This window comes from Podarcis raffonei, chromosome 9 (assembly GCF_027172205.1).
Source record: "Podarcis raffonei isolate rPodRaf1 chromosome 9, rPodRaf1.pri, whole genome shotgun sequence".
In the NCBI taxonomy this organism is placed as follows: domain Eukaryota; kingdom Metazoa; phylum Chordata; class Lepidosauria; order Squamata; family Lacertidae; genus Podarcis; species Podarcis raffonei.
In genome coordinates, this window is record NC_070610.1 from 30,899,783 (window position 1) to 30,917,452 (window position 17,670).

The 17,670-nt window shown below is 39.3% G+C and overlaps 1 protein-coding gene across 21 annotated transcripts in view; it reads right to left on the minus strand.

Moving 5' to 3' along the window:
• Positions 1–17,670, minus strand: part of TENM3 (teneurin transmembrane protein 3) — a 1,264,592-nt gene that overhangs the window by 47,090 nt on the left and 1,199,832 nt on the right. For 14 of the 21 annotated variants that reach the window (XM_053402551.1, XM_053402561.1, XM_053402557.1 and 11 more), the window contains 5 exons: positions 16,642–16,668; positions 13,622–13,768; positions 5,692–5,908; positions 3,870–3,989; positions 3,330–3,591 (listed from right to left, as the gene is read on the minus strand). In XM_053402551.1, the coding sequence (XP_053258526.1) occupies positions 3,330–3,591; positions 3,870–3,989; positions 5,692–5,908; positions 13,622–13,768; positions 16,642–16,668 (773 nt within the window). The remainder of the gene's footprint in view (positions 1–3,329; positions 3,592–3,869; positions 3,990–5,691; positions 5,909–13,621; positions 13,769–16,641; positions 16,669–17,670) is intronic. The other 7 variants (XM_053402555.1, XM_053402562.1, XM_053402572.1 and 4 more) reach the window with 1 other exon arrangement.

The window sequence follows — 17,670 nt, forward strand, 5'->3', positions numbered from 1 at the left end:
TTATTTCCTGTCTTGCCATGGTTCCTTTAAAAAGCCACACAAAACTTCCCTGAAATATATCCCTCATCAACTGGCTGCTGATGTGGGTGAAGAGGAAATGGATGTGAGGGCATTTATTGCCAATGTTGAAGCCCTCAAGAAGCAGGCTGGGAAAGGAGATGGGGGAAGGTCAGACACCTTTGGACATGCAGGCTGAGAGCTGTATGAGTCTCTTTCTAACTGGGTTGAGGCTCTGGTGAGCAGGATGACAGTGTATCCTGCAAAACCCCTGGAAGAGCTGCCCTTTCAGGTGAGAGGGAAATGGTACTCAGCCTTCACAGCAGCTGCTTCTGCAGTCTGATGAACCACTGGTGTGTTTGGCCCTTCTGACATCATCTGTGTAGTCTGGGACCTCTCAGCCTAGGATGGTATGGCAAGAGGATGTGCATGGAGACGTACCTCTGGGAAAGTGGAGTGGCACCTCACTTTTGCAGAAATGAGCTGCTCTTCTTTAAAGTCTAAACATAACCCTCTCTGATTTTCCTGCTTCTACTTACTATATTTCACAATTTAGTTCTAATTACTAAAATGGTTTTGTTGTATGGCATTTCAAAATATTGCCTTCAGAATATTTACATTGGCAATTTTTCAAGGAAGATGTTTAAAACAGAAATTTTCTTTCCTTTCATTCTCAAGCTAGATGGCTGCCTTAGGGAAAGCTTCCTCATGCATTCTGATCAATATTCAACCCTTTCTCATATCAGGAGAGCACAATGATTCAATCTTCTTTTTAGAGCCTTTCTTGCCTAGAAAAGTGTGTGGGTGATAGTTAGACAAGATGGGTTTCTGTCTTCCGTGGATTAAGGTAGTCAATCATCTTTATTTCATTCAAGACTTCCAACTAGATTTTTTTCTTAACCACACCACTAAAGCTTTAGCTGTAAAGCCACCAAACAGCTCCATTAAGATGAGAAGATTTCTAAAAAGACAACGATAAATCTCAAATCACTAAAATATGGTGCCTCTGAAACACATAAAGCTCAATTCTCAGGATGTTGGCCACCAACTCAAAAAGCTGCCTCAAAGTTAGCCTAAACCAAGCTTCCAGGTAGGAGCCATCAAGGAAAGATCTGCATTGCTCAGCAGCATTCCAGTTTAGGAGGTGCTGCGGACTAACTGGTTCTGCAAGTGTATGTTGATGCTATCCAGGCAATTTGCAGGGCAACGCAACAGCCACCATGGCCCAAGTTTGGAGCGAAGCATCTCCCTTTGCAAGATCTCAGGGCACACCACACTTCATGTGGCTCCATGAGCTTTCATGAGGGGGGCACAGTGGCAGGAATCATGAAGAAGTCCTGCCTCACTGGTTAACAGCATAGGCAGTATTCAATGCAAGTTTTACTCAAAGCAGACCCACTGAAATTAATGGCACTAACTAAGCTACGTTCATTCATTTAAAACTGAGCAAAACTGAGTTGAATACCCACGTTTACCAGGCAAGAGCCTCCCTTCCCCCAAACAGAATCCTGCAATTGTGGGTTAGGTCTTGAAAACTGCAAGTGGAAGGAAGCTCTGCCCCCTCCTCCCCCTGAAAAAAAACACCTCTCTAGGGAGTGGGAGGGACCGCTTTCAATAGCATGGCATGCGGGGGTGGCAAGTGCTGTCACCTGATCTTGGATGGGGCAATTGCCCAGGCTCCACTGCATACTGTTCAAGAAAATGAGCCCAAGCTGCATTCTGGTGTTTCACTTTTTCCTTTGTCTAGCTGGGAGCAATGAACAACAAACTTTAGTTTTAGTGTGATGTCTGAACCAGTGCTTATGGTTTGTTTCTCCCAAACAACCATGTTCAGGAAGCCAACAGCAAACTTTGGCTTCACATGGTAATTTGTTTGGACAGAAACAAATCATGAGTGTTGATTAAGATATCAAACTAAGTCAAGGATTGTCTACATTATGATTTGAACAAATCATACACCTTGGCTTAATGTTATATGTGATTGCTGTTCTTTTCTGCCACCAGACTGTCCTGGCAAACAGCAAAGTGTTAATAAAGCTTTGAATCCATAACTAGAGTAGCACACTGGTATGCTCTGAAAATGATGCAGAATGTTGCCAACTCATTTTACTACTGTAGTTGATTCTAGTGAAGGAAAACCAAATGGAAATGAACTTTTTTGTTTTGTTTTTCAAGTTATCACTTACACATACTTTATATGTCTTGCTTGATAATTTCTTTGAAAAATTACACTGTTCTGGAAAGCCTGGAACTGTATTGATTTATTGTGACTAATGGTTTTTGTGAGAGATGAGGATATTCAATATTATGTATTGTGCATCTGAGCTTAACATTCAGCCCTTGGGAATTATATATATGCGTCACTTCTACAACAGAAGGTAAGAATCCTGTGAGTGCACAGAGTTTGGAGAAAGCACCCCTATAATTTATGTTTTCCTGCAAAAATACGTATCAGATATGTATTAGCAACAGCACTAATGTGCCCACACATCATAAAAAAGCTATTCATATTAGTACAGTTTAAATAAAATCAAGGTGTGAAAGTTTACTTTTTTCTTAAAATAATCCTTTCTTTCAAAGCACTTTACCGAGAGGCTTGTAAATTATTAATTTTAATTGTTTATAGACTTGAGTTTAGACATTTCATCAGCTACTGCCAAAAATCAAAGCTATGTTGCCACGGGTAGTATTTTGAAACTAACTTTTGATCTCATCTGCAGTAACCAAAGGCAGTGGCATAACAGTGACAGATAAAACTAGCTCCTGCTTAATTATTCTGTGTTTTCCTTTAGGCTTCCAGTCCACATCAACGAATGATTATGTTTCATCCCCTTCCACCTTACAATGCTAATGGAGTAGGGCATTATGAGTCTAAAACACAAGTTTTATAGCAGAATGTTTTGAGTTGCCTAAATAATATTACATAGCAGTCCTTAATTTCAAAATAAAAACAACTCTTCATTTTGAAACATGCTATAGGTCACACCATGTATTTCAATATGCTGATAACCTTGTAATTCCTAGATCTATTTCATTGCAGACCATATATCCTAAGCAGTAACACATTTCCTTAAATTTTAACTTGCTTTCAGATGCCACATTTAGCTTCCATGGCAAACACAATGGACAGATTAACTATTGCCATTAACACATGTTGGGGCGGGGGGGGGAGAGACAAAACAACCAGGAAAGGGTAGGAAGCAGGGGGGGCAGCAGTGGAGTTGACAAGGCACTGAATGTGGGGGCCCTAGAAGGAACCTTGCCCCCAGCCCCCCTTACTTAGAAAGGGTCCCGATTCTCACAAATATATTTGGACTTAAGATGTATTGTACCTGCGTCTCAGGAATAATAGGACTGTCCTCAGGGGAAATCCTGAACAAGGTAGAAAGAGGTGATGATACAATGACAGGATTTGGTCTCACAAATCCACTCAGATCGCAGCTGGGAATGTCATTCTCCTCCTTCTTCATGACCAGGGTGTCCATGACATAGAAGACGTTCCATGGAATCCAAACTGTGTGGTATTGAGTAAGGAATGGTGATCGTTCGAACACTAGGGTTAAAGATGCGCCTCCATTTGCCACCAGGTCAAACCTAATGTAAATCAGATTATTATTGTGTAAAATGCCTTAAATTTACATCTTGCTCACAGACATATATACAATTTAAATTTGAAGATTCTGATTTCTTAAGTTTGTCAGAAGAAGCAGTAGCCCTTTTCGTGTGTGTGTGTGTGTGTGTGTGTGTGTGTGTGTGTGTGTGTAGACATAAACACACCCACACACCCACCTCAAAACAACTTTTGATGAAATAAGGCAAGTTAATTTTCTGTACTGCTATCTCAACATTCCATCTTGGCGAGTGAAACTTACATTCCATCTTGGCGAGTGATGGTGTACCCATAATCTGGATAATGTAAAAACGACACATTAACTCCAATGAGTGGTGTTCCATCTGCTGTCAATACTTGGCCCCTTATAACAGATGCAAGACTGTAGGGAAAGGTACAAAATTACAGCATTTAATATTTTGTCGAACAAGCACTTCCATGCCAACGTACCAAAGCATAAACATCCTGTTAGTTCACAACGTTGTATACTGTGCAGCCACTGCCTTATTTCTAAACTCATTTGGATCTATAGTCTCTCTGAGATGGTTTCAGTGTACACCGAATTACTTACAGTGTGAATATGACAAACACTTGCATCATACAAATACAGTGGTAACTGATTGGTTTGTTGTCACATGTACACTCAGCAGCAGATTCGGGTTCGCCTCTGTGTTCACATGTAAAAATATTATCTGCTTATACAGTGGTACCTCGGGTTACATACGCTTCAGTTACATACGCTTCAGGTTACAGACTCCGCTAACCCAGAAATAGTGCTTCAGGTTAAGAACTTTGCTTCAGGATGAGAACAGAAATTGTGCTCCGGCAGCAGCGGGAGGCCCCATTAGCTAAAGTGGTGCTTCAGGTTAAAAACAGTTTCAGGTTAAGAACGGATTTCCGGAACGAATTAAGTACTTAACCCGAGGTACCACTGTACAGTAAAATCCTGGGCATGTTTATTTACAATTCCCACTGAATTCAATGCGGCTTACTTCCTAGTAATGGTATTCAGAACTGAACTGCTGCATCTTGCTTGCTAACTCTGCAAACTTGAGCACACTCACTTGGTGGTAGGTTTCATTGGGATCAAAATAACTTACTTCTAAGCCAATGGCTGAAATCTGATAAATATAAGGAGCACCCTCAGTATGAAGCAGGATTTTTATTTTGTTTTGTTTTTTCAAACAAAAGCCTCATGCGCTGCACTGTAAGAATCTTTTTAAGTTCCATGAATTTTAAAAGCCGTTTATGATATGCTACAGTAGGAGGGAACTGCTGTTTGGATAGACCCCTACTACCGCGAACAATCTCTTGACTGCATATAAAGGGGCTCTCTGGATGACAACCAAAGCATTTTGGATCAGTGTGCAAAATTAATAAATTAGCAATGGTGTTTTAAAATTATAAACTCAAGGCTTTCCTTCTAAACAGCCTATCTTTTTGCACTTCCCTACGGAAAAGTGTTTTGCCAATTAATTTTTAGGCAATCTGTAAACCTGCGGGGGCTGCAAAGCACAGAATTTAAAGGAGTAATAAGGAACATTTGTGTTACAACTTTTAATCAACCGCTGTGCTCAACTACATTAATGCAGCTAAATTACTGCAGACACAGGAGTTCCAGAGTAAATCATCTACTTTCACTCAGTAAGGCACAGGACACCTGCTTTCAGTTACTAGCTTATTTTCAGGTATATAACCACTCTGCAAAGCACCAGGCAGGCAGCTTCTGCAATCATACTGTCATGCAGTTAACAGTTCTATTACATTAATTCATAATTTATATTATTTACTGAGCTCAGCTTTAAAAGTGCATCACTGCCTTCCCTTCTGAGGCGTTTTCATCACTTTGATACACTTCCAACTGTGCTAACCCAAATCAGCTGGGTCAATGAAGATTTATATAATCCTTAATGGAATGCCCTGTTAGAACTTAGACAGTACACAGTATAAAAAGCTATGTTAAAGCAGTATCACTGTCTGTCTGAAGTTTTGTACAAAATCAGCCATGTAGAGTCCCAAATTTTGTACTTTTCCAACTATCCTTGAAACAAAGTCTAGCAAAAGGAATAACAGAAAACCCTCACCTTTTATTGAAAGGGCTTTCCCCAGGAATGACATGGGAGCTGTCCGGTCCTATAAGAAAACTTATCCGATCGTAAAAGGATTTGGCAGCTTGTTGAGATGGTGACTGCTGGCTTTGGCTAATGATATCTTGTGGGTCCGGCAGTCCACGGCAGTAGGGCTGGTTTTGGCAGGAACTCTGCAAACAGCAGTCAGGATCCATGCAGTCAATTAATCCATCTACAGACAAAAAAGTTAGAAGAAAAGGAGCAATACTTCCTATTCATTTCCCCTAATGAGGAATTAAAGACAACAATCATATTCAGCAGTTTTCACAGTGTAAATAATAAGCAAAGATATTAGAAGTTTAGAAGTTATTTCAGGCCTTTCAGAGGAATAAAGGACAGATATTGTGCTAAGTAATAATCTGAAAGCAATGAAGAAGAGGGTCCATGTTGCAAATGTGGCATATATAAATTTGCATATTAAAGAAACTCGAGACAAAATAAATAAGAGAAATAGCACACACACAACAGAACTGGATGAATAGCTAAAAAGTGCATACAAAAACACAGCTATTATAAATATAATGCAAACATCACAACTGCATAACCACACCAGGGAAAGGCTGAAAACCAGTTTACTTTCCAAGTTAACACATCAACTGTCAGAATCCTGCCTTTCAGGATCCTAAAGCTATAAATCTGTGGCTCCTGTTGTAGTGGTAAGAGTATGCATCATAGCTGCACCAAAGTAGATGAGAAGACGCCACGCTGAATTTTGCAGGTTTATGTATGTGAACTGTTCCCAGTCATATAAACAAGTGTGTGAGTGAGTTGCTTTTTCTGGAAACAGTCTATTCAAAGGCAGCCTTGAGGATATTTTTTGGTTTGTTATTTTAAGGGCATGTCACTGGAATAGCCACTATACAAAAGCAGTTGTGTGTGTGTTCACGCGCATATATATATGAACCCTCCCTGATCTAAGCGTTAGGGCCAACAACACCTCATGCATCCAGTGGAGATTCACAATGATGCCAACAGCTTACAAGTGATTATTTCCCCAGCTGCAATTCCCCCAAGAGGAAAATCTGATCCTTGATGTGATGGGGGAAGCAATATGCATGCTCAGAATATGAAAAGCTGCCCTTGTCACTGCTGGTTCAAATTTAGAACCCTCAATGTTACTAAAAAGGTCTCTGAGAATAGCTGAAAGGTGCAAGATAGAGTAACTCTGTTGAAACTAAGCAAAGTCTAGACAGTGCATTAAGGGGATAGTGCCTAGGAACCCTAGGTATGTTACTCTAGGTAAGCTGGGAAACAATAAAACATACCCCCCCTTCATCATATCACATGGTGAGAGAGAAAGACCACAACTCCCATCATGATTTACCATTGGCCAAGTTGTCTGGAGTTGAGCCCTAAAACATCTGGAGGGCAACACATTCAATACTATCTTTCTGACCAGCAGTGGCTGTTGAGGGTTTCAGACAGAAGCTTTCCTCAACACTACCTAGTGAATGTGCTGGACTGTTGCCTTGCCTCGGTAATGGACTGGATGAGAGCCAACAAACTGAAGCTTAATCCAGATAAAACTGAGACACTGTTAGTGGACAGTTCCCTGGACCAGATGGACAGTAGGTGGCCTGTTCTTGATGGGGCTTACACTGCCTCTGAAGGAGCAGGATGCAGCTTGGGATACTTCTGGGTCCTTTGCTTAGTGATGCGTTAGTACAATGCAAACAAGTTCCAAAAGCCACAATGAAATTCAGATTTCATGCAGATGTTGGCACAGAAACAAAGTACCCACAAATTTTTGTGAATTGATACTGAGTACTGTTGCAATTTGAGAAGTTCAAAGTATACCAGATTTCAAATCACTGCAGAATTTCATTTCAATGCCAGCACAGATATAGCTAACACACATATTGCTGATTTATAAATATTAAATAATTTCCAAGGGGCCTTTAAAGTAGCTTTTATGTGAGGTTATTTGGTTTTCTAGAAAGAGAAGCAGGTAACTGCAGCTTGGCTGCTTCTTGGAGCATATTTAAAGCATTTGAGCTGCAAGTCAGCTTTAAATATTTAAGAACATTTATGAAGATGGATTCTTTTTCCTTTAGAAGAAAGGCTACATTGCTACAAGCAGAGGTAATTTCAGCCGCTCTTTCAGCTAAAAATATATATATATGAGAACACAATATATGCTCAGCAAATTGAATCTTAATGCAAATCAGTTAATGATGAATACCAGCTTATATAACATAACATAGTGAATACAAACCTGCGTATTTCACACCTATGCACAACATATTTAAATACAGAGGTGAATCCCCATTTACGTGGGGATTAGATTCTGAACCCCCTCGCAAGTCAATGAAATCACATAAAATGGGGAATACCATGGAGAGTCCTAGTAGCTTACGAGGAGACACACCCCAGAGCCCGAAGAGGATGTGTGGGGCAGCACAGCAGCCATTTCCCTGTGCATCAGCTGAGCAAGCCCCGCTGCCCCTCCGGCTTGCATTGAGACCCTCCCCAGAGCCCAGAGGACATCCTCTTCAGGCTCTGGTGAGGGTCTCCTTGTTAGCCAGAGGCTTGTGGAGGCTGCTCAGCTAATACACGGAAAAGCTTCCCAGTTCATCAGCTGAGCAGCTCAATGAAGTGCCCGCTACCCTTCCAGCTCACGTGACCAGCTCAGCTGATGTGCAGGGAAGACGCTTCCCCATGCGTCAGCTCTGCAAGCTCTGCTGCCCCTCAGCTCCTTTTATTATTTCCTACCAGTCTGCTTATTTCTCATTCTCAAATGATCTTTTTTCTGTTCTACATTTTCCTATCTATCATCTTCTAAAAATGATACAACCTGCTTCTCAGTGCACTGAAAAATGAAAGAAAATATGAAATTGACCTGAAATCGGTAAAATGTTTTTTTATTATTTTTTTGCTTCTGTGTCCTATATTTCTCTTATCTTGTGTGTCTATCTTCTTGTCTTGGTAGCAATTCTTTGAGACAAGTTCTATTTATCACTCAATATCTATACATCACTTAGCACAATAACCTTACTGCTTTGTTAGTTTTTAGCCACCACTAAATTAAATGCCATTGAGGGAAACATGATTAATTAGCTAGATCTTAAACTTTACACTGTGACCACAATCCAAAGAGATTAGTAGTATGTGCACAAAATAGCACACATGCGTCTATCCTCCTCCTTCAATTTCCTTTTCATCATATCCCCAAATTACCTTTACAACAACTACAAATTATTGCTAATTATGTATTTATTTACACACATCAGAATGTGTGCTTTGGCTCAGCATTCATAATTCATTTTCCATCTTTCTGGGCTACTTCATTTGTTAAACTACATGAACATCTAGTGACAGAAGGGTAACACACTATCTTCTTCCAGAAAAATATGTATGGAGTCCAGAATGTAAACGCTTCTGGTGACTTTGCCAACATGCATATTTTCTGCTTAGAAAACATGTTCATTATCTGCTTTCCTGTATGTTCACATCTTAAGATACAGATGAGATTGCCATGTATGTCTTGCAAATGCAGTTTGAGAAATGATGCTTGCTCTTCTCAAAGTATTTTGAAACTTTACAAATATTAACCTATTGACACATTTTGTGTTGTCTGTCACTAATTAAGTTAAAATGTATTTATGATTTTCTTCAGACTGTATTCTCTTAAAAATAACAGAGCAATAGACAAATGCCTTATCAATCTGGGCTTAAACCAATTTATGTTAGTATCAGTATCCGGTACATTAATTGTTAAAAGCTCTATATTGGCAATAAGTGCTTTTGGGGGCTTTGCTCTGTTCGCTCTATGTTGTCCTGCAGGCAATATTTAGCACAGTTGCCATAGAGGAATGCTCAAATTTAGTCATTCATCTTTGTTACTTTATAAATAGCAAATGTACATCTGGCATGTAGACTGCAGGTCATAAAACTGTTTGAGATTGACATCTTCTGAACTAATCAGCTGGAAATGCATTTTTACAAGCCTCCCCACTCACATCAATCAGGAAAAGAATCTCATTTTCACCAGTCAAGATACAGGGACACACTGTTTGTTATTTTTCTATGAAGTTTATCAGCTACTTGCCCAAGCGAGTGACGGATGGTTATGAATCTGGCTCCTTCTAACTTGCAAAAACATTTTTCATTCTCTCTCTCTCTCTCTCTCTCTGTGTGTGTGTGTGTGTGTATTTATACAGCTAGTGCATTTTACCAAGTATTCTATTGCCCCATGTGTAAAATAACAAAGGCGAAATCCCTTTACCAAATAATCAGTCTATTGTAGTTGGGACCAAAAACTGCTCCTGTCTCTTATGGTTCAACAACAACAATCTTTGTTTGAATTAAGAAAGAAAATGAAAGAAAATCACAGAATGTTCAAGTTCACTAAATTATCATTATAGTACTAGATGATGGTCTTGCATTTAGAATATCTTAACCCATAGGGCTAAGTCCAACCTGTCAACAAAAATCTAAACTATGGGCTTTTATAAAAATTCTAATTATACCAGTTTGCTCCCATATAAACACATGGTTCATCTTGATTATTGTATGCACTTTTGATCTTCATATTTCAAACAGGATATAACTAGAAACTGTGAAGAGAAAATGTACAAAATAACCAGAGGCTATACAAAACCTTTCAAGTACAGGAAGGAAAATATTAAACCTCTTCTGCTAAGGAAGGTGTAACTAAAGATTAACAACTGAAGCATATATAGAATCTTGAGATTTTAAAAATTAAGAAAGGTATCTATGTACCTTTTTATATTTTGGAGGGAAGGCAATGACATCCAAAGATAGTAGGTTTCACTAAGAAAACGTAATTTGTCATATGTCATGCAGACTCCCTACTAGATGCCTTAATTTATATATAGGTGTGTGTGCAGATTTTAAAAAGGATTAGACATTAGCCCTATTCAGACAATTATATATTGGTTTAGTAAGCTAAGATATGCATGCAGCTCCCCCCCCCCCCAATGCATGCAGCCTCTTTGTTCAAATCACAAAGAAAAACTCAAAATTAACCAGGTGCAAGGCAAGAAGCAACTTCAAACAATTAAACCTGGCTTGTTCTTCAGCTGGTAACCAGTTTCCCAGTTTTGATAAAAAAGGAAACTATGGTTATTATAGTGTTCCTGCTTTAATTGTGGCCTGCATGAAAGAGGGAGCAATGGGGTAGCATGTGCAAGGCATAAGGCTTATGCAACTCTTGCTATAATCAACCAAACATGGCCAATCTCATGGTGGATTTGCAATACCTAGAAGCTGGAGGCACAAGAATACACTAGGTTTCTAATAAACGACCAGAGGCTAGGAATGATGCTTGGGACTAGAGCACACATGGAAGTACCTCACTTATCTTATGTGGTAAATGACTGCACATGTGGAAAACTCTCCTGCCACCAAGAAGCACATCTATATACACTATCAGGACAGATTAATCTAAAATAAAATAGATCACAACTGGGTTGGAAACGAAAAATAGCAACCAAAAGGAAATAATTCAACTGAATGAGTGTAGAGGCGAAATAGGTAAAGGTAAAGGGACCCCTGACCATTAGGTCCAGTCGTGGCCGACTCTGGGGTTGCAGCACTCATCTCGCTTTATTGGCCAAGGGAGCCGGCATACAGCTTCCGGGTCAAGTGGCCAGCATGACTAAGCCGCTTCTGGCGAACCAGAGCAGCGCATGGAAACACTGTTTACCTTCCTGCCGGAGTGGTACCTATTTATCTACTTGCACTTTGAGGTGCTTTCGAACTGCTAGGTTGGCAGGAAGAGGCGAAATACATTGCCACAATTCTACATCACAATTCTACACCACATTATTAAGGAACTGAGCGATTTGAAGTTATTCTCATAAAGGTTTACAGATATGTAGATAAGCCTACAATCTGAAATTCAATCAGTGAAACCACAACAGAAAGCTCAAAACCATGCCTAGCAGGTCAGTCAGTGAAATTAGCCATAGCAACAAATGTGACCCTGAACTGAACTGAGCATCTATAAAGCATTTCCCTTGCATACATGAACAGCTTCTCTCATGCCCACCCACATAGGCTAGAAATACCATCCCATCTGGCTGCTACTACCTGCTACTCGAATCAGATGCTTTTGGAGGAAACTGATTTTCTAGATCCATTTCAGTTAGGGTTTAGGCCTGGTTTTGACACAGAAACGGCTTTGGTCGCCCTGTATGATGACCTCTGTCAGGAGAGAGACAGGGGAAATGTGTCCCTGTTAATGACCCCCAGCTTCTCAGCCCCCTCCCCTCCAGGATTATTTTCAAGCAAACTGAGATTGTGCCTGCATGAAGTCAACCTCTCTTCCATCCTTTACATGTTTCTTCTGGTTCTGGGAGACAAGGGGGAAGAGCAGCTTGCTGCAGCAAGAAGGGGACACACCTGTGACTCTTCACTAGTAGGACTCATCTCTGCCTCTTGGCCTCCTTCCTCCTCTGCTTCAGCTTCTGCCTCTGATGCTGGACTTCTCTCCACCACAGATGCTCCCAGTTCACTATGCCCTGTTAACTCTTCAGCTTCCAACACTCCCTCTTCTTCCTCTGGCCACTCATTGTTTCCCCACCACCAATCCCCAGGGTCTGAACCTTCTTCCCTTGTGGCTTCCCCAGCTGGTTCCTCCCATCATTCCTCTCTGTCCAACCACTCCATGACATATAGCCTAACTTCTGTTGTTTATGCTCTGGTAACCTCTAGGCTAGATTAGTGGAATGCATTATACATAGGGCTGCATCTGAAGACGGTTTGGAAACCAACTGCATTAGCTACCAATTAGTTTCCGGGCTCAATTCAAAGTGCTGGTTTTGACCCATAAAGCCTCAAACGGCTCATGACCGCAATACCTCAAGGACCACCTCTACCCATATGAACTGCCCCTGCAATAATAACCTGACACCCTTCTTTGTGTGACTCCTCCATGAGAGGTTCGATGGGTGGCAACAAGCCTTTTCTGTAGTGGATCTCCATGTGTGGAATGCTCTCCCCAGGGAGGCTTGCCTGGAGCCATCATTACATATATTTAGGTGCCAGGCAAAAATATTTCTCTTCAACCAGACCTTTGGCTGATTAACATTCCATGGCCTTTTAAATGTGTTTGTGGGAGGGGGGTGCCATATGTAAGCTACCTTGAGCATGGTTTGAATTGTGGAAAGGTAGCCTAGAAATAAAAATATGTATTTATGTATGATTGCAATGACAGAAGACAGAAAGGCAAAAGGTACTGTGAGGAACTGGAAATGGGAGGTACATAGAAGATGATTTTTTTAGAGTGGAAAATAGGGCTGGGGGAAAGTGGAGATAAAGTAGTAGGCATTGATGGAAGGCAGGGGAAGGTGTGGCAATGTTGCTGTAGTTGCTAAAAATTATTCTGGAAGGCCTTCAATAACGAGCTATGAGAACAACACAGGAATGAGTCAAAGCTGAGATCAGATAAGGAACAGTTGTGCTAGTAAGAAGCTTGGTGGGATTAGAATGTTGCTGACAATGGATCTTTTAAAAATGTGAAGTTTTTACTAAATTATTTCTCAACATCTGTACCTCTTGAAAAACTTTACCGAATGTGGATGTCACAACTATTCACTTTGGGCATGTGTGCAGCTTTATTATAAAGCTCTCTGAATTACAGTATTATTTTTGCCCTTAGATAAAATACTACCACTTGGAACTTAATGCTCACTAATGGATTTCGATGTACACATTTTGCCTGCTGTAACCATCTCTTAAGGATTTGATAGCATACTAAATGAAGGCAATAAATGTTGTAGCACATTCCTGCATGTATCTCATCACAGGTAGTAAAAGCTCTGTATCATTCTCACAGCAGTATTTTTTTCACCTGATTGGGAAGCCGATAATTTTACAATTTTTTTTTAGCAGTGCAGGAATTTCACTCTGCATTTCCTACCTCCTTCATTGTCCTTGCTATCAGTACATAAAGTTTCCATGGCGACATCACATCCTGCTCCCCTCCATCCTGGCTGACAAACACAATGCCAGCCATTTTGGTCCAGAGTACATCTTCCATTGCTATTACACAAGCCAGGGCATCCCTCTGTCAAAACAGACAAAAAAAATGACACTGCATGTGATTTAGCTATTACAACAATTTAAAATCTAATCAAAATACGAACAGGGGACACTTACTGGGAACAGGCCTTCAGAACAGCACAAATACTGTAATTGCACATGGAGAGTAGCAGCAACATTACCTGGGATTCTAATTCTTAACTAAGTGGCATCTTTGATTGGTCTGACACTTGAGACACCACTTACCTGTGCAGGCAGGAAATATATCCAAGAAACCTCTAAATACCTGCAGGCCAGACAAAATTATGTTTTCCTGTTCTTTATCAGAGTAGCAGGCAATATGACCACAACATAGTACACAACACAGCCTCTAGGCAAAACGACAGGGGTTCTGCATTTATAGAGGAAATAATTATTTGATGTATATGCATTGCTGGTTACTTGATGGTATAGATTTCGTTAAGCTCCTTGTTATTTTGAATAAATCCTTGGAAATTTCAAAGTAGCTGTGCCACTCTGCTTTCAACAACGTTAATTTTATCTGGTCTCAAGAGTTGCCATGTGTTCATGTGAAATTACAGTGCATTAAATAATTGCACAAAGTATAGGTCAGTTTCAGTGACTATACTTTATGCCGAAAGTACATTCCTTTTCACAGAATAAGCAAAGCCCAGGAAATAGTGAAGCAGCTTAGCATCTATTCTAACAAACATTAGGATTCAGGCTGCATACGGATGGGACAGGACCGACAGGATTTCCAACTAAATGTAATAGCTGTGCGTATTTGATTACTTAGGACGGACAAAATGAAATACCATAAGGACCACAATAAAACATTGATAGACTGAACAAAAACACGGTAGTGACGTGCTTCAAGACAGATAGCGGAGAGTGATTCTTTTGTGACAATCTCCCTAAGGCTTTTGTGCTGTTACCTTTATATCCTATCTTGTCTGCTTTTATGGCCAAGGAGGGAAAATTTGGGAAACAATTAAAATTATTTAATATATCCAAAATCTATTACTTTTTTTTTTCATCTAACAGTACATCAAAAACAGTATCTGTCACTTCCTACTGATGGAAAAACTGGCATGCAGCCAACATGACCTGTATGAGAATGACAACAGTATATATCTATATAGATATATATAGATATAGATATATAGATATATAAATGTATATATATGTAGAATTCTAGTATTCCTTATCTATGACTGCAGTAAGACATTCACATAAGCAAGTACAGAAGCAGAACTATGATCGGTGGCTACAAATCAGGTATTTTAGGACAAAGCAGTTATTTCTAACTCTATACAGCATGTAATATAACTTGTGCCACTACCTTATTAAGTTGTATCTGTTTAGTGTCTCTGGGAACTAGCTTAGTGTCCTGTTTCTGTTGATTCACACATGTGCTTGAAACCATCTTTTTTTTGCTAGGAATCCTTAAATAATTATTAACGTGATTCTTTCTCCACTTACGCAGCACAAATGAAACAATCATTCTAAGGCCGTTATTGCCTCTAGCAAAAATTAGTACTTACAGATGGAAGGGAATAATAGTAGCGTCTCATGACAAGGTATGATGAAGCTATAGTTATGGATATCATGTCATCATGCCAGGCTGAGATTAGATTTGGCTGCCAGTTTTTCTTTAGGTACTATTTGCCATCTGCACTTTTCAATTGTATGTGCAGAAGGTAAATTTTTTGCTTCTGAAATGTTTTTCTTCCACTGTGGTTACAGAGGACACACAGCTTTATCTGTCCTACTGGCAAAGAATTACAGAAAACAATTGAATGCACTCAAGAGTGAATATACGAAAGCCTGGATTCTGCCATGAATATTGCCATACTCTAATGAAAAAGCACAAATAAGGAAGAGAAGAAAGGCAATCTGGAAAAAAGGGGAGTACTTGTGATAATTAAACAAAAACACATTTCTTTTACTACAACTGAAGATATGAGAACGTTCGCTGTTTAGTGGTACATGCTCAATGAAGAGTTGGCTAAATCAACTTTTCCATTGCAATCCAAAACTACGAAGTATAATTATTTGATTTCACACAGATTTTCTTAGTAAATGGCAATAAAATATTTTAACATATAAGCTTATTTTTTAAAAGCTTATAAACAATTTTTAAAAAATAAAATAAAAGCAACTACGCAGCTTCCATAAATTTAAGCAGCTTGTCAGCTGCAATGGCCAGCATCCAAAGCAGCGCACATGATGTTCTGATTGCACATGGCACAAAGCCATCAAGGTCCTGACAAGGACCCAGTGAGGAACAATAGGAAGGCACAGCGGTGTTTTTCACCCATATATGAACCCATATCCAACTAAGTTCTACCCAAAGTAGACCCACTGTCTAGAAATTTCAATGGGTCTACTCTGAGTAGGTCTACATGGGATACCACCCATGGTGTGACATGGATCCTGGCCAATGGCACCACTGGCTTCTTTTACACACATATCTCTATTGCAATGTATCCTTGAAGCTATGACATTTTCTCATCCTGTGACTAACATTTCATTTTTTCCTTATCGTATAGGACGACTAGGAGATTCCTTCAAGCAACAAGAGCTAGAAGGCTTTTAAAAAACCACAAACAGCAGATGCACAGCTATCTTCAGTTTTTGATATCATCAAAGCTAATCCATTTATACAGGATATAGTGAAACTTACAAAGTGCTTAGTAAAAATGTTAACAGGTGACAAAAAAACATTAAAAGTCTTTATCTCTTAAATCCAAGGAACATGGAAAGTAACATGAATGAAATTTATAATTCATGGAGTACATATAAAATACGTTGCACTTGCCAAGTCTAGTGGAATGGTTGCTATAATATACACAGAGATACATGGAAGCATGTCAAGGAAGAGCAAATATACAGTACCTTTAACTATCTTATCCAAATAGTGAGCTTGAGAATTAAAAAGAAAAAAGAGAACAGACAGACGTTTCAGAAGAGTAATGTAGGAAAGGAATTGTTCAGAATTTACACACAGAAAGAGCAGTGATTTGCTGAAATGAGATCTCACATCGCATAGAAAGTTTCCCAGTGTTTAAAAATGTAAAGGATTATCTCTACAGCAAAATATACAGTCATCATTTGATTAAACACTCAGCATTTTAAAAATGCGTTTTCAGACTAAAAAACCAATACATTTCAAACTCTACAGTTTACTTTATAGCTGTTTTTGTTATGCCTAGTCTTTTATGTAGAGCAAACCTAACCAAAGTCATAAAAATTTTTGATTTTCAGTTCATGTTAAAGCAGTTACATAACACATGAGCTTTACAGCTTGGCCAAACTGAAGAACCATATATTTGATTTCCAAGTTGTGTACAGTTCAGACATTCTGTACAGAAAAAGTACTGTATTTTAATTTTGTCCTGTATTATCACTACTTCAAAAAAGAAACAACATCCTTCTGCAATCCGCTTATTTGTCTCAGCGCACTTAGCCAATTATGCAAAACACAGAACTATATTATTTCATTGAAAGCAGCGGTACCTAGCAATGCAGAAGAAACTAACAGATGCTTTCAAATTTGAGAGTGAAACAAGGTTACAGATACATATATACAACATAGCATGTAACATATAAAATAAGAGAAAGTCTATTTGTTTTCCCCCACAGGTAGCTGTCATTTCAAGTAAAGGTTGGCTGCTGTTTTTTAAAGACAGGGCAGTGGTTAAATAATTGCTTACTTACACTGCAACTTACTTACACACCATGTGCCTTATTTTCTAGTCACTTACTGTATGCTAAGTTCAATATAAGTGTGACCCGTACATTGTAGTGCACTGTTTTGCTTAAATATGCTATAAAGCACCTGGAATCACTGATGGAGTATATCAATTGTCAATCAAACAAAACAAACAAACCAACAAAATAGCAGACAATATGTGAGTAGCTTAT